The 27148-nt window shown below is 38.0% G+C and overlaps 1 protein-coding gene across 8 annotated transcripts in view; it reads left to right on the plus strand.

The window, feature by feature from the left end:
- Nucleotides 1-27148, plus strand: part of MITF (melanocyte inducing transcription factor) — a 222985-nt gene that overhangs the window by 164633 nt on the left and 31204 nt on the right. For all 8 annotated transcript variants that reach the window (XM_015130392.3, XM_015130394.3, XM_015130393.3 and 5 more), the window contains 1 exon segment: nt 26854-27081. In XM_015130392.3, the coding sequence (XP_014985878.1) occupies nt 26854-27081 (228 nt within the window).

Raw genomic sequence — 27148 nt, forward strand, 5'->3', positions numbered from 1 at the left:
CCTCTGTGAAATGATCCCTACAATCAAGAAACTTAACATATCCTTGTACCTCTTTGTAACCCCTCCTTCCTTCCCAGCTTGGCCCTACTTCCCTTGTCCCCAGGCAACCATGGATTTGATTTGTGTCACTATAGATGAGTTTGTAATTTCCAGAGTTTAAAAAATATAGATTCATACCTTTTGTAGTTTCTTGGGAGAGAGGCCTGGCTTCTTTCACTCAGCATAATTAATTTGCGATTCAGCCATTTTGTGGCATGTATCAATATCTCATTCCTTTATATTGCTAACTATATTCTTTTATATTGATAGACCACAGTTTTTTATCCATTCCTCTCTTGATCAGCATTTGGGTTTTTTTTTTTCAGTCTTAGAATATTACAAACAAAGTTCCTATGAATATTTATGTACAGGTCTTTGTGTAGATTCATTCTTTCATCTCTTCTGGGTAAATATTTGGGAGTGAAACAGCTGAATCATATAGTAGACATATATTTAACTTTTAACGAAAGTGCCAAACTTGCTTTCCTAAGTAGTTTTGTCATTTATATTCTCACCAGCAATGTATGAGAGTTCCATTTCCTTACATCCTCTCCAACACTTAGTATGGTCAGACTTTAAAATTTTTTGTTAGCTTTGTACACTGATGCGTGTGTAATACTATCTCATTGTGTTTTTTTAAATTTGCATTTCTCTAATGACTGGTGATGTGGAGCATCTTCTCATGGGCTTACTTGCCATCTCTGTATTTTCTTTTGGTGAAGTGTGTGCAAATCATTTCCCTATTTCTTAATTGGGTTGTTTGTCTGTGTTTTGAGAGTTCTTTATTTGTTCTGGATCTATCATAGGCTTTGCAAATATTTTCTCCCAGTTTGTGGTATGTCTTTCCATTCTATTAATAGTGTCTTTTGAAGAGCAGAAGTTTTAAATTTTGATAAAGCCAAGTTCATTGGTTTTGTAAATTAATCATGCTTTTAATGTCATATTTAAGAATGCTTTGCCTAACCCAAGGTCATAAGGATTTTACCTGTGTTTTCTTTTAGAATTTTATAGTTTTAAGTTTTATGATTCATTTTGAGTTAAATTTTATATAAGTTATAAAACATGAATTGAAGGTTTTTAAAAATATGGATGACCAATTGTTCCAACATAATTTGTTGAAAAAACTATCCTTTTTCCCTTTCATTGCCTTTGTACTTTTGTCAGAAACCAGTTGATTATATGTATGGGTCTATTTCTAGAATCTCTGTCCTGTTCCACTGGTCTATTTTTCTGCCTTGACACCAATACCAAACTCTCTTGATTACTGTTGCAAGTAAGTCTTGGAGTCAAGTGTTGTCTGACCTCCAAATTATTTTTTGTTGTTTTTTGTAGTAAACTATTATATATTGGGTAAATAGTCGTGTATATGATGTCAGTCATTGGAGGTAAAACTGAAACTTTGCTTTATTACTTTGGTTAATAAGTGCCATGATTTGTCATTCTACTAGTTGTCTTTCTCTGAAGGTGATTTGTCTGAAGGATTTCAGAATTTTCCCAAATAGCAGAGGGATGAATTATATGCAAGTGTACTTGTATAATCTTTAACATTTCTAAGTCTTATTTTATATGATCTTTTTTTTTTTTTGAGACGGAGTCTGGCTCTGTCGCCCAGGCTGGAGTGCAGTGGCGCGATCTCCGCTCACTGCAAGCTCCGCCTCCCAGGTTCACGCCATTCTCCTGCCTCAGCCTCCCGAGTAGCTGGGACTACAGGCGCCCACAACCGCGCCCGGGTAATTTTTTTGTATTTTTAGTAGAGACGGGGTTTCACCGTGGTCTCGATCTCCTGACCTTGTGATCCGCCCGCCTCGGCCTCCCAAAGTGCTGGGATTACAGGCGTGAGCCACCGCGCCCGGCCATTTTATATGATCTTTAATGCTGCAGTTATTTATCACTTAGGAAGTGACTTCATAGTACTTGTTACAAGGCCGATTAAAACCTAGTAGATTCTGAAATGGATTGTAGGATCTGTCCAGGACTATGATTGGGTTTTTGTTTGTTTATTGTATAATATACCCAAATGGAGAGCATCTAGAATGGAGACTAGCAATCTATAGACTGTTGGATGTGAATGAAAATAGGAGCTGTCAACACACTCCCTTTCTACTTCTTTGACCACACATCCACAACAAAAATAGCAGCTTTTATTTGTTGGCTACTTAATATATGCTGGTCACTCTGCTAAATACTTTATATAAATTGTCCTATGTGGTACTTACATTGTCTATGTGAGGTAGGCACCGTAAATCCTTGTTTTGCCTGAAGAAAGGTTTAACAGCTTATCCAAAGCTATACAACCAGAAGTAATAGAGCTAGTGTTTGATCCTCTCCCCTTTCCCTCCATAATCTTGTATTCCTAATCACTATGCTACAATACCTTTGATACTAAAGAGTGAAAGGAATTCAAATTTGAAATATAACTGAAGTAGTCCATTGAGCTCTGGAACTCCTACTTTGTATGTCCAAAACTTTCCTGTCTATGATTTCTTCTGAATCACTGGATGAAAAGGTCATGTGGGTTTTAGAGATGGGGCTCTGTGTGTCAAACTGGTTGAATAAACAAATGAACCAGTTATTCATTGTGTAATTCAGCACAATCCTATTGGGTATCTACGTAACAGGCATTGTTATAGGTGCCAGGTATATTGCAGCGAAACAAGCAAATGAGCAAACAACTCTTTTTTCATTTATATTCTGTTGGAGAGAGATTCATGATGGACAACTTTGAGATCATGTGGATGAAATCAGTTCATAAGCAGGATGTAGTATTCCTCTCAGATCCTGGTCAAATGGCCTATATTATGGTGCCAAAATTTCTATTTGAAATCACCCTGGATTTCAGGCAGGAGGCCTGACCTGTCTGTCCCTGGTAATTTTGAGCACTGTTAAGTCTGGGTAGACAATCTGCTTTACCTAAGCTTAGATCATTGGCTGTCTTTTTCAGTAGTCTGTGGTTTTCCTCAGACCAGTCACCTCTCCACGGACATTTTAAACGTATGAGAGCAAAGCCCCAAAACACAGTAATTGCTCAGTTGTCTGGGATGTATCATTATTTTTTAAAAAGCAAGCTACAGAAAAATATGTATCATGTAACCAGATGTTTGTTTTGAATGGATGTATATAGATATATAATTATATTTTATTTAATTCTATTTGAATTAGCCTATAAATAAAGCAGAGAATACATGTAAACTCTAAAATTGATTAAAGAGTAGAGATAAGAGAGAGTAGGGAGTGGGGGCTTTTTGTATTCATTATATTTGTCTATTCTTTTAGGATTTTTTGATGAGCTTGTTTTCTCATTTTAATATATAATGTTAGTAGTATTACTGATGTCTGAATGACACTTCCGCCTAAAGATATGAAGGAAGCATGTCATATATTGCATTTCATGTTTTATACCACTATTTTTCTTTAGGAGATGAATTCTTCCTTGAGAGATCTCATTTGCCCTGTGTTAGTAATCTAAGGTTTTTCTAAGACTCCAAAGAAAGCTCAGGTAATGGAGCAGTGACAGTGGTGCACAGTTGAGTTTGCATGAAGGTGACTCAGATTGCAGCCCTTGAGGTGCCTGATCATCACACATGGTGACTGACTACATCTCATTTATGATGGTGCAGTCTACTCTTTTCAGATATAAATAATAGCACGGCTCATCGGACAGGAGGGGAGAGCCGGGTAGTACCCTCGTTGCATGGGTGTGTAAACTAAGCCAGTCATTTTACATCATCCTAACGAATGTGTTAATAGCATGATAAAACGAAGGCCCTTGACTTGTTTTGGTGGTGATGCCTACTCAACCTTCCCATATTCAAGATGACATAAAGCCGTAACAGACTTTCAGAAATGCAGTCTAGATTTGATATTGTGCTTTTTATTAACTGTGACACAATGGATTATGGCACTTTAAATGAGAAGGGGAATTTTCTTCCTTTTTGAAATATGAATTAACAAAATGCTTATTCTCAGTAGAAGTTGTTTTCATGACCTGTTACATTTATTTCTGCTGTGGTTGCCTTCCTCTACCACCTCTTTGCTAGACAGGCAGTCACATACACATGGTTCATATACCCATTAAATCATGCTATTAGAATGGACCTTTTTTGTTTGTTTGTTTGTTTTTTGAGATGGAGTCTTACTCTGTCACCCAGGCTAGAGTACAGTGGTGCAATCTTGGCTCACTGCAACCTCTGCCTCCCGGGTTCAAGAGATTCTCCTGCGTCAGCCTTCTGAGTAGCTGGAATTACAGGCGCCTGCCACCACAACTGGATAATTTTTGTATTTTTAGTAGAGACGGGGTTTCACCATGTTGGCCAGGTTGATCTCAAACTCTTGACCTAGGTGATCCGCCTCCCTTGGTCTCCCAAAGTGCTGGGATTACAGGCATGAGCCACCACACCCAGCCTGAACAATTTTGTTTTTGAGGAATTATTTTGTATTTCAGAAGAGGATATTTCAATTGGGTCAGGAAAACTCCACAGGAGAGGAACCTGCCACTTCATCATGCAGTTATTGTCTGTCCTTCCACAAATTATTACTTCTTCTGGCTTGGGATAATTCATCTACTTGTGAGTTGGCAGTGGTGACACTAACCTGTCCCCCCTGGAGCATTGGGCTGATGTCATCATTGTGCAGTGTTGGATGAGTACTTGAGAAAGGGTGATTGCCAAGAGCTGGGTAGTTCTTCAGGGGGATGGGCTGTGTTAGTTACCTGGTTGTCAAAATAGGAGATTAAGAAGAGGAATCCTGAGCCTGACTGCTTCCTTTGCAACCCATGACCTCATTTTGTCTGACTTTTTTCCTTTAGCAATTAAGCCCGTTATACTCTACAGATATATTCCAGAGGAAGTCAGGGGCTCAACCTTTAAAAATAATGAGCAATTCAGGACAGTTCATATAAAGTCAACATTTGAATAGATATTTATTGAATGTCTGCTATGAGTAATGTATTCCACTAAGCACAGGGGGAGATATAAAACGTAGTTTAGTAGGTTCTTCAGAGGTTCTAATGAAATGTAAACACCTTATGAGAGGTGTATTCCTTTATGTCACAAGGAACCCTTGTGTTCTGTAGGTCAATCACTGTGCAATACGTAGATTCAGAAATAGGTATTAAGCATAATAAATCAATCACACTTTTCTCTAAAGCTGAGTAGAGATACTACCAGTTTCCACATATTACACTTAATTGTAAGATATAGCCTAGAGAAAAATGTTAGAATCTCATTGCAGTGATTTGCAATGGGAAGAAATCTAAGAGAATGCATTCATTTGAGATTTTCTATATTGTAAAATTATTTTCTAAACCAGAGCCTATACTAGAATTCCTTTAAACACAAGAATATATATCATAAGCATAATAAAAACGAATCATACCACATAATTCTTATTTGTATAAAGAAATCCTAATACATGAAAATTAATGAATGATATTGTCATTTCATATATATAAATATATTTGTATGTACACATATTTTTATATATTTAAATATGTACCTATTTTAAAAATATATATTTATAACCTAATACCTGTATTTATAGGATTAATAAAACCATAACCCTATATCAGAGTTTGTAATAGCTAGCAACAATAAGCAACTCCTGTTAATTTTGAAAGAAAATGAATTTATTGACAGGATATTGGGTTACCTGCAGAGTTGCTAGGCAGTAAGAAGACCAGGCTTGGAACCAGGAGCAGTACCTCAGACACACTGCAGAATTGGTCTGGAGAGCAATGGAAGCCTGCTTCTCTGTTTCTATTGCACCAATAATTCAGACTTCCCACAGCCTTGCCCACTCCCTATGGTCCCTGTCCCTTGTCCTTATCCTTTATCTCTAGCACCTGAGTCTAGTGTAGAACACCTGATTGGTGGATCCTCAGTCACATATTCATTCCCTAGCTGCAAGGGAGGCTGGCAAAGAAACACTTGCATTTTCTCATTTCTAGAGTAGGAGGCTGACTCTGCAGCCAAAGCAATTGCCCAATTGTTATTACAATAATTATGCTAGAAAGTTTGACAGGCAGAAAACATGAAAACATCATCATATTCCATTGTTCTGATACAAAACTATTTTAAAATAAAATTATCCCAGTCTTTTTCCTATTCATATGTTTTTACATTGATGCAATCATAGGTTTTATACTTTTACATCTGCATTTTATTTTCATTGTCAGCTTTTTATGTTGCTATATATGCATATCATTTTAAATAATCACATAATAATTCAAATAAATGGACTTATTTTGCCATTATTCTGTTGTCAGAGATTACTGATAAATTTTCATTATTTTGAAACATAATTTTATGAGTATGTTCACATCTAAATGTTCGACATCTGAATGTTGTATTTGGGGCTTAAGAACACAGAAGGAAATCTTATCAACCCTTGAGTCTTTAATAATGAAATTAGCATACTTGATTTATGCCTTTCTTTAATTGACTTAAACACAGACACAATTCTCCTTTTGATGTGAAATTTTACAGGTTCGGAATTGAATGAGTTAAATCTGGGGTTGTTTAAACATTTTTAGACATTTTATGTAAGCAAGCTAGGTTTGTTGAGCAAATGTTTACTAAATAGCACTGCTTTTTAATTTAATTCTAGGAAAACAAATAAATAACCTAATAATAAATATCCTGTATCTAAACAAGGTAATATGATATATATCATAATAAACTGATGACTGTCATATGACTGTTAACACGGTCCTCAATGTTTTTTAAAGTAAAAAGATTCTGGTATTGTTACTTGTTCATTTGACATATGTTTAGTGCATGTCTAATACATGTTGGACACTGTAGTAAGTGTCCATATTACATGTCCAGTGCATGATGGGCAGCATATTAAGTAACAGGGTATAAAAACAAGAAAAACAAGAAGGACATCTGGCCTGCCATTTAGAGGCTTAAATCAAGCAGGTGGTATTATAGTCTGGAAATGGATGTGTATAGGTGTATCTGAAAAATCACAATAGACTGGTTCTGGGAATAATGACCGAAAAGTCTCTTTTGTGCATATTTAAGTTACTGGCATTAAGGTTAGTATGCATGGTTTGAGGACTTGGGACTGGGAAATTCTTAGGTATTGGTTACCATCCCTGACTTTGAAATATGATGATATTTGACTTGATACAGTTGCCTTCTTCTTTTTTTTTTTTTTTTTTTTTGACATCTTTAGCCCTTAAAGTCAGCCTGACTTATGATTGTGCTCTTCGATGAGGGTGTTCATTCACAGTATGACGCTGAAGAGGAATTAGCGTAGCAAAATTAGAAGGCTTGGGGAAAAGCGTAGGATTTTTCAGCGTTAAATCTCTCCTTATATAACATTCCTTATATTCTTTTTCCCACTGATGATTCCATTTCTATCCCTTGCTATCTAGCAAAGGGCTATTTATAGCTGCAGGTGTTCCCTGGAATTGGGATCCTACAATATATAAAGAGTCAAGAATAGTAAAATGTAATTTAAATTAATAATCCAAATCTGAGCCGTACTCTCAGAGGTTAAACCAGATATAATCTTTCAGGATCTTGGTGGGCAGGTTGGTTGATACATTTTATGTCTTAGGAATATGTATAAAACCTCCTTTAGAAAAGATAGAGACTGGTTTTTTTGGTTGTTTTTTGTTTGTTTGTTTGTTTTTTGTTTTGTTTTGTTTTTTTAATAAGACAACTTTTGCTCCAGTTCTGCTAACACGTAACATGATTGGGGACCACGTTAAAATTCCACTTTGATCAATAGAAAGACAAATACCATAATGTTGTCAGAGTTTTTTTCTCAGCATGGGATTGTTATATATTGCTCCTTCCTTTTGCTCATCCTTTTCTCTAAATGTTCTCCAGTCATGTACATTATGGGTTTTGGGGGTTTGTTTTTGTTTTTGTTGAGACACAGTCTCACTCTGTCACCCAGGCTGGAGTGTAGTGGCGTGGTCTCTGCTCACTACAACCTCCGCCTCCCGGGTTCCAGTGATTCCTATGCCTCAGCCTCCTGAGTAGCTGGGATTACAGGAGTAGCTGGGATTACCACCACGCCCGGCTAAATTTTTTATTTTCACAGTGTTGGCCAGGCTGGTCTTGAACTCCTGACCTCAAGTGATCTGCCTGCCTCAGCCTCCCAAAGTGCTGGGATTACAAGTGTGAGTCACCGCACCTGGCCTACATTATATTTTTACTAAGGAAAGTAATAAAATTGTTGTTTTTTCCTGGTATTAATGATGACAAGATGAATTCAATAAAATTTCCTTTGTGGTTTTTCTCTCCTGTGTTCCTTTTTGTGACAACAACTTTGGGACTTTTAAAATAAGTATGTTTGCCATATCACTCATAGCAGTGCATTGATTACTTCTGAGAAATGAAGCCATGATGCATCCTGCATATTTGGTTGGTTTGGAGTCCAGCACCCCAGAGTTCAGATCTCTGGTTATATGAGAGCAGGCAAGTCACGTCAGGCTAGTTATGTAACCCTCTGTCCTCGGTTTCCTCATCTGTGAAGTGAGACTAGTGGTAGCACTTACATTCATTGTGAGCATCAAGAAATATTAATGCATGAAAAGCCTTGAGCATTATGCCTTGTATGTAAGAGATGATCAATAAAAGTTAACCTTCCTCTCTCATTTTCTTTTCTCTGAAGGGAGAAGGTGAGAATTGTTACAACTTATTCTCATACTCTCCAATAACTCTTTTGAATATGGAAAATGGCATGGCTTGTTGTTAGGTAAATAATCATGTTCTATATTAGGGAAAAAGAATACAAAATTTTGCATTATTTATCCTTTATGTTTTTCCATAGTCATTTTTATTATTTCAAGAAATCTCTGCCTCTTCTTTCTCGTTCTGTTTTATATCCAAGGTTGACTTTGTAAGCATATTCAGTGGTAAAGGTATAACTGCATCATCCCATATTTCAATACAAAAAGGAGGAGAAAAGAACCCTCAAATTCAGCGACCACACTGCATTTTCCAAAGTGTTAATTACATAATACACATAATACAAGAAAGCTTCACCTTGGCGATTGAAACCACTTGCCATTTTGCTAAAAGTAAGAGCCCATTTAAGTTCATTTAAGATCATTTGGGTCTTCACTTACCTGTCATGGGCATCATTTGAGACAAGAACTTTGCAGGAACAATCTTGTTTAATGTTATTTCTACTACTGTAGCTTTTTTTGTTTTTCTAAGTGGTTTGTAGATAGTTTTCTAGGGAGGCAAATAGTAAAATAAAACTAGATCTAGAATCTTAAAACTGCAAAGAATTCGCCGTTGAAGCCACTAGGATTGAATTATTTTTGTAAACACCCAAGACAACATTTGTGCATGTATGTGCATGTGTGTGTATATATCTAAAAGCTATTTACACTTTTTCCTTTCCTTTTAACCCTTTATTAAGGAAAATTTCTAATAAATACAAAATAATAGCACAATGTGCCTCCTGCCTCATCTCTCAGAGCATTGGGCACACTTCTATCATACTTTAAGAGCAGTTAGAAAATAAAAGTCTATGGGTTATTTACAAAATTATGAACAAATGACTTTGGAAAGTTTAAAAAACATATTGGAAAGAAGTAACTCCTTTTTTTTTAACTGTAGGAAATGAACAGATGAAAAATGATTTGCTGGGGTTTTTTTGTTGTTGTTGCTGTTTTCGGTTGTTGTTGTTGCTGCTGTTCTGTTGTTTTTGTTGTTGTTGTTGTTTTGAAACAGAGTCTCACTCTGTCACCCACGCTGGTGTGCAGTGACGCGATCTCAGCTCACTGCAACCTCCACCTCCCTGGTTCAAGCAATTCCCCTGCCTCAGCCTTCCGAGTAGCTCGCGTTAGAGGTGCATGCCACCACACCCAGATAATTCTTTTGTAGTTTTAGTAGAGACAGGGTTTCACCATGTTGGCCAGACTGGTCTCGAGCACCTGACCTCACGCAGTCCATCTGCCTGGGCCTTCCAAAGTGCTGGGATTAAAGGTATGAGCCATTGCACCCAGCTGATTTGCTGTTTTATCATGGAGAGTTTGAGAGAGTAAGGAGGATATATGTGAAACTTATGTAAGCTTATGTAAGCTAAGCAATAGCCAACTTCTGGTTTTGTTTGCAAGTATAGTAGCGTTTCTTTATTTACTATTTTATCAGACGTAAGAGAATTTTAAGTGACACTGTCAGATATGAATAATGCACTCATAGTTAATTTTCAGAATGACCCAGAAACACCAAAAGCAGATTCCCAGTGTGCTTTTTGATTCATTAGAATTGTTCAGCTTCATTCTGTATGGTTTTAGGGCATAGTTTATCATTATTGTGTTGAATTGATCATTCTCCATTTATAGCATAGCTTTTCATGTCCGTGTGACTATCCAGAACTCAAATCAGTATGAATTCTTGAGTATTGAATTAGGCTATTTACAGTGAAGATGACGTCTGCCATACCTGCCAGTTAGCTAGAAACATCTCCTTTGCGTGTCAAGACAAGATGTGAAATAAGTCTTGATAACTATGAATGTCAGATGTAAGAAGGAAGCATGTCAATAGTTCATGAGATACCTGTGCCATTCCTGGGGCTTGACTAGTTTCTTTGCCTTTTCTGAAATCTGCCACTGAAAGGAGTTGGGAAGGAAACTGGCACAGCCTCTCTTAGGGTAAGATTTCTACACTGTGGCATTATTGACACTGGGAGGAAAGAGTCTTTGTTTTGAAGGTCTGTCTTGTGCATTGTAGGATGTTTAGCATCACCCCTGGACTCTTGCATACTGGATGCCAGTAGCAGCACCCACTCCTCACATAGTTAAGACAACCAAAAGTATCTCCAGACATTGCCTAAAATTCCTTGAAGGGCAAAACTGCCTGTAGAGAGCCCCCATAATAGGCAGGAGCACCTTAATGTAAATTTCTGTGTGGGTTACCCTCCTGTTTCCCCCACCTACCCCTTCAGTTGTAAGCCCCTTGATGACAGAAATGATATATTTTCTTTCATGTTGAGGTCCCACTTTCTTTTCTAACACACAATATATAGAGATTTGGGGATTGACTATGCCATTGCTTTTTTTTTTTTCAGACGGAATCTCACTCTGTCACCAGGCTGGAGTGCAGTGGTGCAGTCTCGACTCACTGCAACCTCTGCCTCGTGGGTTCAAGTGATTCTCTTGTCTCAGCCTCCCGAGTAGCTGGGACTACAGGCATGTGCCACCACGCCCAGCTAATATTTATATTTTTAGAAAGACAGGGTTTCACCATGTTGGCCAGAATGGTCTCGATCTCTTGATATCGTGATCTACCTACCGCGGCCTCCCAAAGTGCTGGGATTAAAGGCGTGAGCCACCGTGCCTGACCGCCATTGCTTTTTAGTTTTTGTTTTTATCCAAGCCCATAATATAGTGGATTTTTAAATAAAAGGGCAATCTTGGCATTTCTCTTCTTCCCGTTTTTATTACTGGTTCACAACTGAGTATGTAACAACTGGTACTTCAGTGGTACAGTGGCCTATTTTCTTTCTTATAAAAGACATTACTATATCATACAATATTTTAACCTTTCCTTTACAAATCTCATGATACTGAGATGCTTTTGGTTAACAAAAATTGCCATTGAGTCTGGAAGACTGTTTGTTTCCCGACTGACCAGCCCCCTCATCTCATCCTTCTCACAAAGAAAGAAAGAAAGAAAGAAACCCTCAACCCTTAAATTAGTCAAAGTCCTAAGGCAGTTTTCCCAGAACAAATGTCCATATTGACTTTCTCTGTTGTTAGGTCCTGTCCTTGTTGACCCGTTGCTGGCTTGAGGGGCTGATTCTGTTCACTTTGGAATTGGGTAGCGTTTTGGTTTAACAACAGTGTCCACCCACCTGAGGACCAAATTTTCAGGAGAAGTCTTATTTATAATAAGGTACAAAAACAAATACTCAGAAGAAATAGTGATTACATAGACCCTCTGAACAGTTTCAAAACCAGAAATAATTACATTGAATATATGAATCCTATACATAACTCACAATTTGGTAGTGTTTCACAAAGTGTTGAGGGGTAAGCCTCGATTTCCTCATCCCAAAAATGGAGATAATAACATTCGGTACTTAGTAGGATTGTAATGAGGATTAAATAAGTGAATCCATTGAAAACTTTCAGAAAAACTACCTGTAACACAGCCCTCAGTAATTGCTTTATTTTCTTTCTTTTGGAGATGGAGTCTTGCTCTGTCACCTAGGCTGGAATGCATTGATGCGATCTTGGCTCACTGCAACCTCTGCCTCCCGGGTTCAATCAATTCTGCTGCCCCAGCCTCCTGAGTAACTGGGTAACTGGGACTGCAGACACACACCACCAAGCCTGGCTAATTTTTTGTATTTTTAGTAGAGACGGGGTTTCACCATTTTTGCCTGAAGTGATGTGCCTGCCTTGGCCTCCCAAAGTGCTGGGATTGCAGGCATGAGCCACCACACCCAGCCTATTTTCACTTTTTAATTCTTTTCCTAATTATGAGGAGTCTCTATATCTTCCCCTTTTCCTACCTCCTTTAAAATTCCTACCTATATTCTCCGAAGAAGTAGTCTGTCCTCTTCCTCTTTATATGCATTATCCCTTATTTTTATCACACAAATCCAAATGGGACTATCCAAAGCACGTATATTGGCCCGGTATAGGTGTGTCCTCCCTTTACAGATTTTTATAGATTTTCAAAAAATTTTAAATCTCTGAGAATTTGCTTTGTAGAGTATGATAAATCATAGTGTTTTTTTGCAAATATACTTTTTATAGTGAAGAAAAATAAAGCTCCACCTAAATACCTATATAAGCTTAAGTTTCAGGTGATTACATGTTTTAGATGACATCCATGTAAATCATTGGCCAGTTTGTTTGAAAGAGGTAGTCCTGATTTTCTTGATCTGAAAAAGTCGATATGAATTCAGTTCTGTACCCTCTGTGCAAGTTTTTCAAAAAATGTTTCCTTTGTGGCTAAAACACACATTCCCGATTGAATCAATGAGAGCACTCCATGGGCAAATCCAGCTTATTTTGCTTGTTAACGCGATGTTTCTCTGAGTTCTTGTGCTGAAAACACCACAGAAGAATCACAGGAATCATCCTGAATCCATAACCAATTCACACAACACCAAGTTAGATCCCTTAGAGCAAAATAGCTGGTGAAGGTCCAGAAGAGCAAGCTAAAAAGCAGATATTTGATACTTGCAATAGGCTGATAGATGTGCTAAGTGCTTGCTTAATAAACTCGCTACCATAACGCTTTTCCTTTTATGGAGAAAGAGGACATAAATAAGTAAAAGTAAAATATCGAATACATAAATGTGTGTGCACTATGTGAATATGTACAGGTTGTCTCAAATGTATACGAAAGCAGAGTGAATAATAGATGAACCCTTCGTGTAACTCATCACCCAGCTTCGACAGTTATTGACTCGGCTCACCCTGCTTCATGGATACCTCCCTCTAACTTGCAAATCCTAGACGTAATTTCATCTTTAAATATCTCTCGTAGTTTGTTCAACTTCTCTCCAGAAAACTGTACAGTCAAAAGTTTGCATACAATTTTCAGGAATTTACAGTTCCCCTAAAACCCAGTTAAAGAACCATTGACTGAGCCAGCTCATTTGGAAGTATGAGAGGAAAGATGTCACGAAAGCCTTCTGTATGAGACTGTGGCCTGCAGGTGTCCCAGCTCTAACATTCTTGTTTTTCCCCTTTGTCTCTTACTCTCACAATCCATCTGTGATGTCTGAGTTAGCTAAAGAGAAAAAGATAAAAGGATACAGGAAAGAGGCTGAATATTTCCTTCACCTTTTAAGGTCCTCTCCTCTCCTTCTTGGTGGCTTTATGTTTTTTTTGAGAATGTGAGCTATATGATTTAACACTAATCCACTTGGATGTGAAAGCAAAAATTCCAAGGCTAACAATCATAGAGAACATTCTTTATTGAGCATTTACTATGTGCCAAGTGCTTTTCATGCATCTCATCACTTAAGCTTATCAGCATCTCCAGCAACTATTGGCTAGGTAGGATCCATAAGCCCATTTTGTAAAGAGAAAACTGAAGTCCAAAGCATTTAAGCAACTTGCCCAGGACTTGAACTCAGATCTATTTGAAATTCCATTCAGATGTTTAACAATACTAAACCACCTCTCTCCATTGTACTCTGACAGTGGGTCATATTCTTAGCTATGTGTCCCAAGCAGGCATATGTGGAGTATTTTATAGCTGTGTGCATCATTTATAACAACTTCTTCATGGTGGTGTGAGGCATTTCAGAGCATTATATAAGAAAGTCTGTTAATGTTTGTGCTGTTTTTAAGTTAGACTTGGTGCGAGCCAAGAAGAAGCCAAGGGCATTTTTAAAGTGTTCATCAGATCATGTTGATTCTCTATGAAAACATCTGAATGGCTTCTTACAAGTGGTAGAGATTAAAAATCAAATTCCTTTCAATGGCCTGCAAAGCCCTACAACATCTGACTCAGTCATCCTCTTCAGGGCACTCACTGACCTTGTCAGTACTCCAACAGTGCTGGCTCTGTGGTTGTTGATCTCGCTCTTATTCATCGAATATGCTGGACTGTGCTTCCTACCTCAGTATCTAATCTCTTCTGTGCCTCACCATAGCTGGCTTCTCATCATTGGGGTTCCACTCAACATGTTGCCTCTAGAATAGCTTTGTTGCAATGGCCTTTTTTTCTCTTTTATTGTCTGCATTGCACTTCTCATTGTATGAGATTCTTATTCCTTTGTTGGTTCATTACTCTGTGTTTGTCTCTGCTTCCCCACCTTAACTATGATCTTCATGGGATCAGGGCCTGTGCTTTAGTTGCTGCTCAGTCTGTAACACCTAGACGAGTGCTGAGTAAATCCTGGTTGAATGAATGAATGGTTTGTTAAGTGGGAATGGTTACATTAAACCTGCATGCAAAGCTCTCAGCACAGTGCATGGAAAGCACTCCCGAGCTGCTGCTGTTGTTGGTGAGGTTAATTCCAATCTTGAATTTCATCATAACATAATCTATAAGGCAAGTTTTAAGAATTTCCCAAGACAATGCAGTTTCTCAAAAACCAGATGGACCCTGAGTCTCATGATATAGATCCTGAAGTTGTGTTATTATGAGATGGCTGCTTTTTGACAGTTTTTAGCTTCTATGGGCTTGACCTTCAAACCAGTAGCATTCAGCAGCTCTCATCTCTGCCTAGGGGCTTTCTGACCTTTTGCTTAGGCCCAAGGCAATGTTTTCATGTCTGACAAACTTGACCACTGCCAGTTTCTTAAGAGTGTCGGTACTTACAGAAGGAGTTGTTCTGCCTGTGCTGTAATTATCTCTAATACCCGATAAACTGCAAACAATGGGGGCATTTGAGGGGGGAAATGCTACAACAAAAAGACGTCTGCGATTCTGAGGCAGGGCTAAACTGGGGCACGTGGAAAAGTTCTAGCGTGTGGAATGCTGCATTGGCAGCTCCCATGAGGAGGGGGGATCTGGATGGTCCTGACAATGGGCCATTATAAAGGCACTCTTGAACCATGTAATTGTGGCCCTTTACAAAACCATAAAAATGTGTCAAATATTATACAAATGCAAACTGTATAAGCTTGAATGTTAGACCAAAAATCTCAGAAAAAACGAAGTCCTCTCCATCTGATCAAACAGTTCAAGAAAAAGTTGAAACAACGCGTATGTATTTCACCATTGTGTAACCACTTCGTGGGTTTATTTGTTGTTTGCAAAATTTTCAGTAGAGGACTTCTGCCTGAATATATTTTTATTTGTCCAGATCTGTAGGCTTTCATTCTCATGGAATGTCTAGCTTGTTTAAATTACAAAATCAGTGTCATGTTCGTTATGAAAAATAATAAAATAACAATCACTGAGAATTTACCGCTTGGGGATAGTCACTGTTGAGACTTGACTGAATAATTTGTCATTAATTTTTTTTTTTTGGCTTTGCATGTATAGAAATAGCATTTAAAAATCAGTTTTGGATAGCAGTATATATAGTGTTTTTAACCTGCTTTATGTTCCCATTTACATTAATGAACTTTCCCTCTCATGAAATACTGTTAGATTAACACAGTAACAGATAACCAACCACCACATGTTCCCACTCACACATGGGAGTTGAACAGTGGGAACACATGGACACAGGGAGGGAAACATCACACACCGGGGCCTGTTGAGCGGTGGGGGACAAGGGGAGGGAGAGCATTAGGACAAATACCTAATGCATGTGGGGCTTAAACCTAGATGACAGATTGACAGGTACAGCAAACCACTATGGCACGTGTATACCTACGCAACAAACCTGCACATTCTGCACATGCATCTCAGAACTTAAAGTACAAAATAAATAAATAAATTTGATGTATGAAATTCAATGTAGTGTACTAGACAAGAAATAAACAAAAAATTGTTGGATAAAATGTGGATTGTAATGACTGCACAGGATCCGTTTATATGTAGTGGTTCTCAACTGAGGGCTGTTTTGTTCCCAGAAGGCATTTAGCAATGTCTGGAGCCAGTTTTGGTTGTCATACTGGAGTGGGACATGCTGTGTTATTTGGCATATAATGGGTATAGGTTAGGGATGCTGGGAGAGAGCAGGCAGTGCACAGATCATCCCCAAAGCAAAGCATTATCTGGCTCCAGTGTCAATAGTGCTGAGGCTGAAAAGCCTGAACTATATGGCTCCTTTATAATTAATTTAATCCATGGCCTATTATTAGATACTTGTTTTCAATTTTTTATTAGAAATTAATGGCTGGCAAACTTTATCTATAAAAAACCAGAGTGTTTTAGACTTTGGGGGCCATCAGGTCCATTACTCAACTATGCTCTTATACTGTTATAGCTTGAAAGCAGCCATAAACTATACATATATGAAAGCATGGCTGTTTTCCCATAAAACTTTGTTGACAAAAACGGGCAGCATGCCCTAGGCAGTAGTCCACCTACTTCTGTTAGAGATAATGCTCTAATAGACGTCTGTGTACCTAAATCTTTGTCCCATATTTGATCATATCCTTAGAAAAGTTCTTGAAAAGAGCCATTGCTGCATAGGCATGTATGTATCTTTTTAAAGTTTATATCCATTTATTTTATTTTTTACAGTTCTACCAATTTATTTTATTTTCTCATATGAGATTGTTCATTTAATGTAGCTTTCTGAACACACTTGTGCCACCATCATTCTGTCAGATTTAGAACCATGTTCAGGGATATGAAGTGTGAATGGGTAAGGCAGGGGTTTGCAGATTTAAAAGTCTTCAGGAATCAGATGGGTTGATGAATAAAGCAGGCTGGTTGTCAGTGTTAGAATAAAGAGTGATGGGAGTGTTGCAAAATGAAGAGTAAGTGCTCATTGAAAAGGAGAAGCTACTTCTCAACTCTGTTGCTTTTCAACTCTGGTAAGTTGCTGGCCCAATAGTGCAGTTTGGTATCACTAGATCTTCTGATTTATCAACCAGAAAAGAGAAATCCAAACTCTGGTTTGAGAAACCAGAAACCAAATTTTGGTTTGAAAACTCTCATTTTTTCATCGTTGGTGACAAATTCATAGAACACTAAATTCTGTCTATGTGAACAGATTTGTCTGTGATTTGTGTCCATGGACTGCCAGCTTGGGGACCTTGGAATAACTGTGACTTATCAAGGGGTCTACAGCTAGAGGTGAAAGCAAATCTCAGGCTTCTGGCTGGGCATTTGAGACCCACAGGGCCCTGCTGGCTTGTTCTACTGCTAGATGAGAGCTGTAAGAATTGGCGGTCTTTGGGCAGCCCCTGATAGAAAAGGAAGCTTTATCATGTGAAGTAGGGTGGCAAGCTGTGACTCAACTGCCTGGCCTGAAGACTTAGTTCCTCTAGAGCTTTCTGACTTAGGAAGACTGAGGGACTGTCACACTCCATTTCCTTAGGACGCTTCCAGAGGTGGTCAGACTCCTAGCATACAACCTCTGCCTACACAGTGTGGCCCCTTGTTCTTTGGGTCTGCCCTTTATCCATGCATGCCAGCCACACTGGCTCCATACTGCTTCATTGATGTACCAAATACTTGCTGAGTGCCCACTGTGTGCCAAGCTGTGTTCTGGACAAAGCAGAGCAAAGGAGGGAGGATCAGGAGCACTGGTAGGGTGTGGGCTGGATATGTGAATATGTCCAGGATAGTTATAGGAGACAAGGTCAATGAGATAATGCTCCTGGGGTGGGCTGGAGTGGGAGAAGTAGGCACAGTGGACAGGGGTCTGTAGAATCTACCTGGAGAACTAACAAGCTAGTGTGGATTTCTGAACACCATGCTCAGAGATTCTGAATCATTAGCTCTCGTTTGGGGCCCTGGAATGTGCCTTTCTAATAAGCACTGTGAATAGCATTGATATAGGGACTTCTAGGCCATTGCAAATACTTTGGTTTTTTTTTTTTTTTTTTTTCTCAGAGATAAGTAGGGAACCATTACAGAGGTGGGGTTTTTCTTTTTGTTTGTTTGTTTGTTTTGGTTTAGTTTCTATAGAGAAATAACTTGATCTGACAATATCGCAAGATCCCCCTGTTCATTGTATTGAAAATACACCATCAGAGTGCCAAGACAGAAGCAGGTAGAAGAGTCAGGAAGCTTTCCGTCATCTAAGTTTGAAGAGATGGTGGCTTGGATCAGATGGTAACAGGGGAGCGTGAAAATCCATCAAATTCTGGATATTTTCTGAAGATGGAAACAATACTTCTTGGTGGGTTGGATACAGGGTATGAAAGAAAGGAGTCAAAGATGACCATGGTTTGTAGAATGAGCAACTAGGTTAAGCCAGAGGAAGACCATTTTTTGACCTACCCCCCAAAAATGGCAATTTCCTATATTTCAACCTAATAGAAAAAAATGGAGTTGCCAACTGTGAAGATGCAGAAGACCGTGCGAGGAGCTGATTTGGAAGAGTGAATGAACATGCTGAGCTTGAGATGTCTGCAGTCCTCCAAATGGTGCCATCTTGTAGGCCAGTGGAGATGAGTCTGGTTCTCAGAGACCTCTGTTCTGGGCTGCTTAAATCCATGTGACTGGGTTCAATCACCAGGGCTGTGAGTGTAGATAGATGACATCAAGCTCTGATCCTTGAGGCACCCTGACATTTAGGGGGAAAAGAGGAGAAAGCTAGCTAAGGAGAGTGAGAAGAAAAGAAGAAGGTGAGAGAAAAACCAGACAAGTGTGGTAAATTGAAAGCCAAGTAAATAACGTGTATTAAGAGCCTCGTTGCTGTTCTTTGAACAACCAAGACTTGTTCACACATGAGGACTGTGTTCTTGGCTGGGATGCTGTGCTTGCCAATCTGCCTGGCTCATTTCACCAACTTCAGGCCTGGGCATCAGTGTCATACTCTGTGAGGCCCTTACCTAAACACACTGTGTAAGATTTGCATAGTTGCCTGGCATCTCATTGGTGCTGAAGCAATATTTGTTGATTGAATGGTGAACATACAACTTTTGATGAAGGCAGCAGTCCAGTTGAGAACATATTAAAGCCTTGCTGCTTGGGATGTAGCGTGTTCCCTGGACCGATTGGGTCAGCATCCCCTGGCAGCTTGTTAGAAATTCAGAATCTTGGGCTCTAGCCCAGACCTGTGGCATCACACTCCGCATTTAACAAGATCCTCAAGTGATTTGTATACACACTAACGTTTGCTCCCAATCCTGTATTTAATTTTCTGTGAATGGCAAGAGGACAATTGAGTATACTCTCTCAGATGGGAACAGCTCAAAGTAAGAAGTTAAAAGAATCAAAATCAAGTCTCTTCAATAGTTGTTTCTGTATTCAATCAGAAAGTTATGATATAGTTTAAAAGCAAAAGAAAACTGTGTGTCGAGACTTTCAAGAATATTTTATGTGATTATCCCCATATCATTTTTACTTTTATTTTATTTTATATGGTTATTCCACATATCTTTCTTACTGTTACTTTGAATTGGCATAAGCTAGGAGTACATATAAAATGCATGGCATCTGGTACATGGTAGACAAGTTTGAGAGAATGAGCACTAATTCTGTTCTTTATATTTTAATACATCCTGCTATTTAATATAACATATTCACTCATAATGTCTTCTGAGACCTTCATTTAAGAGAAATGGTTTTCTCTTAAAGTGAGTGATGGGTTAAGTGTATTGGCCTTGCTGCTTCTTTTCCCATAGGAATTTGATTCTGAAAGTCGTGTTTTATTCTCCGATTATCAATACTCTGTAGGCAGATGGCTATCACTCCTAAATCCCTCCGACGTCTATTCGGCTGAGATAAAACCACATGTTCTTTTCATTATCATGGTCTTTAGCTTATTTTAGCCTGAGGGAGAAAAAAATAATATATATATTAGGGATTTTCTCATGATAACATCTTTTCTTTCTGAGGCTACTAAATATTGTTTGTCCTAAAATCAAAGTATGCCCATCTTGTGGTTTATAATAAGCATGCTGTTTTATACGTCATTAGCTAAGGATAAAAGACTTGCTGGGAATTTTTGGTAGGGCTAGTCTAGTCTATTCTATTTTAACATCAAATTTTCAGAAAAGTACATTTGTTATCCTTTTCTTTTATACGTATTTACAGCTCAATTCTCTGAATTCAGAAGCCTGCAAAGTAATAAGACAGGAAGTAGTGTGAAAGTATACAGACCCATAAATATGCGATATAAATTTATATATATTTATTTGTGCACACCTGGGATATGTGAATACACCTCTGGACTTACACAATTTTATCTTCCCTTCTTATTCAGTTAAAGCCCTAGATCAGAACTGACCCACAGCAGAGCGTGCTTCTCTAGTTCACCTCTATGCACAGAATAATGGAGACATGGCTCTGGTTTCTAACCCTGGCAAGTTGTTTAGTTTTCCTCTCAGTTTCTGTTTCTGTAGCTTTAAAAGGGGGGGGGGTAATTAAGATGCTCGTCCAGTTAAGACAGTAGTTGGAAAAGCAACTGTAAAATTATGTATACCTATACTATTTCTTTTTATTAAAATCACCCCATTCTTTCCTTCAAATCTGCTAAAACGTCTATTGAGTAGGAAAGCTCAATTCTAGTTTGGTGAAACTTTCCTAGAGAGCAGGGGTCAGCATTTTCCATAAAAAGCCACAGCGTAGATATTTTAGGCCTTGGGGTCCCACAGACTCTGTTGCTACTCTTCCCATCTGCTATTGCAGCAAGGACGCTGCCCTGGACAACATGTAAACTAACAGGTGTGGCTGTGTTCCGATAAAACTTTATTTATTCAAATTGAAATCTGAATTTTATATAATTTTCATGTGTCATGAAATATTCTTCTTTTCATTTTTTTCAACTATTTAAAAATGTAAAATCCATTCTTACTTTATAGACCATACAGGCAGCAGACCGAGTTAGGCTGAGGGGTAGACAGACTCCTGTTGTAGAGAAAAAAGCACTGGGTTTGTCAACCATAGCCATTTCGAGCCTTTCTTTATTTAAGACTCTTTTGCTTTGCATCTGCATCTGATTTTGATTCTTCTCCTTTAGGTCAGGATTCATACCCTTGTTGTTTTTACTTCTTGTTAAGGACACCTTTGTACAGATTGTACAGTAAACAAGATTATATGTCCAAGGACATGTGTTCTGGGCTTTTGTTTTCTTTTGTGGTAATGTAATTGTGGGACTGAAAAGAACCTCGCCACTTAATCAGATGTGACCCTATGCAAGACTATCCTAGTTATTTAAGAAAGCTTTCTCTGTTTTACCAGTTTTTTCAGGAAATATGATCACATAACTGACTTTCTCTATGGATCGCCATTTTAAAAACAGTATGAAAAGAATAGTAGTGTGGTGGTAGATAACAATTGATTAAAGGTTAATCCCTTTAGTTTTCTTTAAACTGATTGAGCAAAAGAACACATTATCTCTCTAAACATAAGTGATAAATCTGAACATTGTGTTGAAGTATTTAAAAAAATATTTATAAAGCCATTCGAGGCGTAAACCTGGGAGGTGGAGCTTGCAGTGAGCTGAGATCCGGCCACTGCACTCCAGCCTGGGTGACAGAGTGAGACTCCATCTCAAAAAAAAAAAAAAAAAAAAAAAAAAAAAGCCGTTTGAGTGTAGAAGCATGTCCTAGCTACTCAGGAGGCTGAGGTGGGAAGATACCATGAGCCCAGGAGTTCAAGGCTGTAGTGTGCCATGATTGCACCTGTGAATAGCCACTGCACTCCAGCCTGGGCAACATAGCAAAACCCTATCTCTAAAAATATAATAAATAAATAAGCAAACTAAAAGGATTAAGAGAATCTACACTCACTTTTACTCAAATTCTGGTTTACAAATAGTAGAGAGAATAGAAGAGCAGTGGATATCTAGATAGGGGTATTTCTTCCCCAGTAAATTCTGTTGTCAGCCAAGATGGTAGTATCTACAGCCACCATCTTAAACTGACATGTGATGTGCTCCAGGATCTCTTTAGAATGAAACTGATGGAAAATAACCTGTCAGTGTTACCCAGGAAGTGGTAAAGCTGAAGTGTGACAGTTAGGAGGTGATCCATTCCGATTCTCTTGCTATCAATTTAAGATCTGAATGAAGAAAGGAAATGGGTGAAATGATAGGAGCGCTAACAATGAATAAAAGTTGCAAAGCCTTTGGGTGTTTGCCCTTTAACTCAGATAGCTAGCATAATTTATATGAAATATAAGTTATATCAATAAATAATATTTTATGGTAAAGTATTCTAGCTTTATTTTACCGTCTGTACTTCAGATGTTCGGCAGTACTCAACTTTTGCTATCTGAATTCCTTAATGTGGTTAGTCATCTGGAAGGTCAAAAACCTGCAAACGTTATCAGGAAATCATAAAGATGTTTCTGTCCTCTTTAATGCTACATGTATGTTCTTATTTGCATACTTGTTTGATTGGCTATTTAAAAATTAATGAAAGCAAAGTTATTAACTAAAAAGCTATGAATAAGGATGGCTGAAGACAGAAAATAATTTTCCATATAAAGAGCCATTTATATGGCTCTTTAAATTGGCAAAGGACTATAGAGCCTCATAATAATGCTATGAGGGAGTTCGGGCAGGGTTAGTATCTTTCTCCAGCATCTTCTCGGGGAGGGAAGTGGACATATAGAGGCTATGTCACACACCACCTGTCCACAGTGGGGAGTGACACTGCTGGTGCAGTGATGATGCTGGAATTCCAACCACATTCTAGATCAGGGGTTCTCCAAGTGTGATCAGAAGGCCCTGGTTGTATCTAAGACCCTTGCAGGGGTTCTGCCAGATCTGTACTATTTCAGAATAACACTAAGGTATTGTTTTCCTTTTTCACTCTGATTTCACCAGTATATAGTAGAGTTTTCCAAAGGCTACATGTCGTGTTGAGATGTCATTGTTCTGACATCCTGTGAGATATGTACTAATGCATAATCGTGTGTTTTCAAAATTTCTCAATTTTAATTTCTAATATGCTAAATATTGATAGACATAATCTATGTAAATAAAGTAAATTTAAAGAGTGTAAAAGGATCCTAAGACAAAAATGTTTGAGAATTGCTGTTTTAGATATTGTGCTAAAGCCATTAGAAACATGATCTCATTTAACGCAGAAAACACACATATGAGGCAAACTCTCCTGTCACTCCCATTCAATATGCTAGGAGATGAGGACCTGGAGAAGTTAATGATTTGCAGAAGGTACAGGAGTAGTAAGTTGCAAAGATAGAATTTGAACCCAGGTTTCAAGTGAAGAACTCTGCTAACTGTGTTGTCAGGCACATTGTCAAAGAAGCACCAGGAAAAGGCTGGATTCGGACACTAACTTCTCATAACCTAGGCTATCTCCAAGGGAATGTAAATATGAAGATCATCCTTATAGACAGTGTAAAATAGAGATTATTTTCTAGTTTTTGGGCTGAGGCTTGTATTCTGTGAAACACAAAACAGTTGAGCATCAGATTTTTAAACCTGGAGGACTTTACTAAAAAAAGTAGTTTGGATTGCCAGCCACCCTTGAAAAATTTGGAGATTGAGCTAGGCTGGACTCGTATTCCCACATGTCCACAATCAGCTGCAGCTTTTGTCTGCTGTTCCTGCTAGGAACAGTGTGTCCTCTGGTTTGCCACAGACCTCACCACTCCTTATTACCTTCCTCGTAGCTCATGTTCCTCATTTATGTTGCCTGTTTGAGGTGTTTGGGTTGGAAACAACTGGAGATGTTCTGTCGACTGCATAGTGTTTATAGGCCATCTGCTTTCAACCTAAAAATAAAAAGTTATTAACAGTAAAAGAGCCAAATATATCCCATTCTGCTTACCCAAACCTGGATGTAATAAAGACCTCACTGACAGTGCCACCTGGAAAGCAAATTGCTTCTTTCTTTACCAAAGCATAATATTCGGATTCATTAAAGAATTAGGATCTGCCAGTAAATTAACATTTATTTTTAAACGTGAATCTCTTTTCAAGTGTAATAGTGAAATAAGCACATTCCACTCATTGCCCTCATTTTATGTTTATTTTAGTAATGTCTATTGTCCTCATCATTATCGTGTCTGGACCCTTTATTAAAGCAAAGTCTCTGTGAACCTCTGTGTACATGCTAAATCAGTCATTTGAAACAATTTGAGATTGGCAACCTGATGGACTGCATTATCCTGGGCATGTAGACAACATTATTGAATTTCAAATTTTTATGCTTAACATTTGTCAACAGTAGATATTAAGCATTTATCACAATTTATAGGTATATATTTGCTTGCCTCTTTTCTTTTTTTGCCTCACCCCAGAATATAAGTTTCATAAAGCTGGAAATTATATCTGTTTGTTCACAATGCATATTCTATGCTTTGTACAGTGTTTAGCACATAACAGTTAATAATGAATGAATAAAGGAATAAATATGTAAATGTATCGGTTGTGTATATGATAACTCATTATTCTGTAGTCTTAAGAATAATATTTAAAAATTCTTGGCAAAAAGGCTCATGCTTTTTCATTTGAGAGTTAAATAGGGGAGAGACTTAGTTCTTATTATCCGCATAAATATACATCCACTTCTGTGTGTGCCATGTTCTATTTAGGATAGTTCCCGGTCTTCCTGATGTGAGGTCAATAGGCAGGTTACAAATCTACGTAGCTAAGAATAAGGTGCATATTAAAACCAGGATGCAAGAAGAGGCTGTTGAACTTGAACATTCAGCCCAGAGTCTCTTCTCTTCTATACTAAAAGATAGTCATCCTGCAGTCGGAAGTGGCAGTTATTCGGCCATTGGAAAAGTCTCATGTAATAGTAGCTTTTAGATGATGTCTCCTCCAAAGGGGCATCCTGCTCTTAACCTATTGCTGAAAGAGAAATACCATTGTCTATTAATACTACTGGAACTAAAGATGAATAGTGAATTGGACTTGATCTGACAGTGAGTTTGACTTTGATAGCTCGTCACTTAAAAAGGTTCTTTTATATTTATGAAAAAAAGCATGACGTCAAGCCAGGGGGAAAAATTGATATCAACATTTAAGAGCAAACTCGTAGGGCTTCCAAAAAAAAAAAAAAGGCCCTTGTGTGAACTTTTTTTTTTACATGCATAACTAATTAGCTTAGGTTATTATAAGCAGGGCTTCTGTGATAAAGTTTCCGGTGGTGTCTCGGGATACCTTGTTTATAGTGCCTTCTCTATGCCAGCCCGTCTTCAAACTGGAATTACAGAAAGTAGAGGGAGGGATAGTCTACCATCTCTCATTGGATTGGGGCCACCTAAAGCATTGTTATGCTGGAAATGCTAGAATATAATCACTATCAGGTGAGCTTTATTCTGACTCATATTCAGTCTTTGAAATATAATGTAATAAATTGATTTAATACAGTTTTTTTGTAATAAACATACTGTTTTCAATAAGTACAAATCTACTCTTTTAATGCTGTTTATTGTTTGATGCCATAAGAAGTAATCCAATGTAGTTTTGAACAAAGTAAATATTAGTAGGATTCTTTTTTTTTTTTTTTTTTTTTTTGCCTAGTGTGTGGCTAAACTGTCTTCATCAGCTCCTGTTCATTGCTCATAAGATTAAATTGTCTTTATCAGGAAAAAAGTGACTTAAAATTGAATAATGTTGTTTTTGGGGGAAAAGTATTTCTCATTCTAAATTACTGTCTGTAGGAAAGCAGAAAAAACATCCTCTTGACTTGTTAATAGTCATGTCTTTTAAAACACATACGTGTAAGTGTTATGCATTTGAAAGAAACTACTTAATGTAGAATTGCTTTTTATGTTGAGTTTTTTCTTAATTAAAATGTTGAATAATCATGTCCAAATGGAAGTGGGAGAATTAATCCACAACTGGTTGATTTAATCACTGGAAGATTTCTATTTATTTTCTACAGCCATTTTACACAGTTGGTTCTTAAGGAGGGGTGTGTGTGTGTGTGTGTGTGTGTGTGTGTGTGTGTGTGTGTGTTTTAAAAAGAAAGCTGTTCTGTTTTCCAAGGAAAGTGAAACAAACTGAGTTATGCCCCTTCTTCTACATTTTTATTTTGTTCTTAATAAACCTTTTCATGTGTGTTGGGGAAGTTTTTGCCCTAAGATAATTTCAAACTTTTAATTATCAGATATGAGAAGAAGATTTGAAAGAGATGTATAGTTAATTAGCAGGGAAACAAAATAGGGCAAAGTATTACCCCAAATCCTACGAGTTAGACTTTAAACTTCAGTAATATCAAAATCCGTTAGCACAGTGCCTGGTACATAACAAAGGCTTAATAATTTATTCTGTTGGTGGACTGGTCAGTTTCACGTTTGTGCCTGAAAGAAGAGCCATCTGAAACTCACAAATAACAGCGCTGTCTTCATTTCCCTCCATGGCTATGTTCAGGTGCAGACCCACCTCGAAAACCCCACCAAGTACCACATACAGCAAGCCCAACGGCAGCAGGTAAAGCAGTACCTTTCTACCACTTTAGCAAATAAACATGCCAACCAAGTCCTGAGCTTGCCATGTCCAAACCAGCCTGGCGATCATGTCATGCCACCGGTGCCGGGGAGCAGCGCACCCAACAGCCCCATGGCTATGCTTACGCTTAACTCCAACTGTGAAAAAGAGGTAATTCATGTCTCCTCTCCTCTCCTGTTTTCTTATGCTAAATAACTTGTCTGTTGAATATGATTCC

This window comes from Macaca mulatta, chromosome 2, assembly GCF_049350105.2.
Source record: "Macaca mulatta isolate MMU2019108-1 chromosome 2, T2T-MMU8v2.0, whole genome shotgun sequence".
Classification (NCBI taxonomy): Eukaryota; Metazoa; Chordata; class Mammalia; order Primates; family Cercopithecidae; genus Macaca; species Macaca mulatta.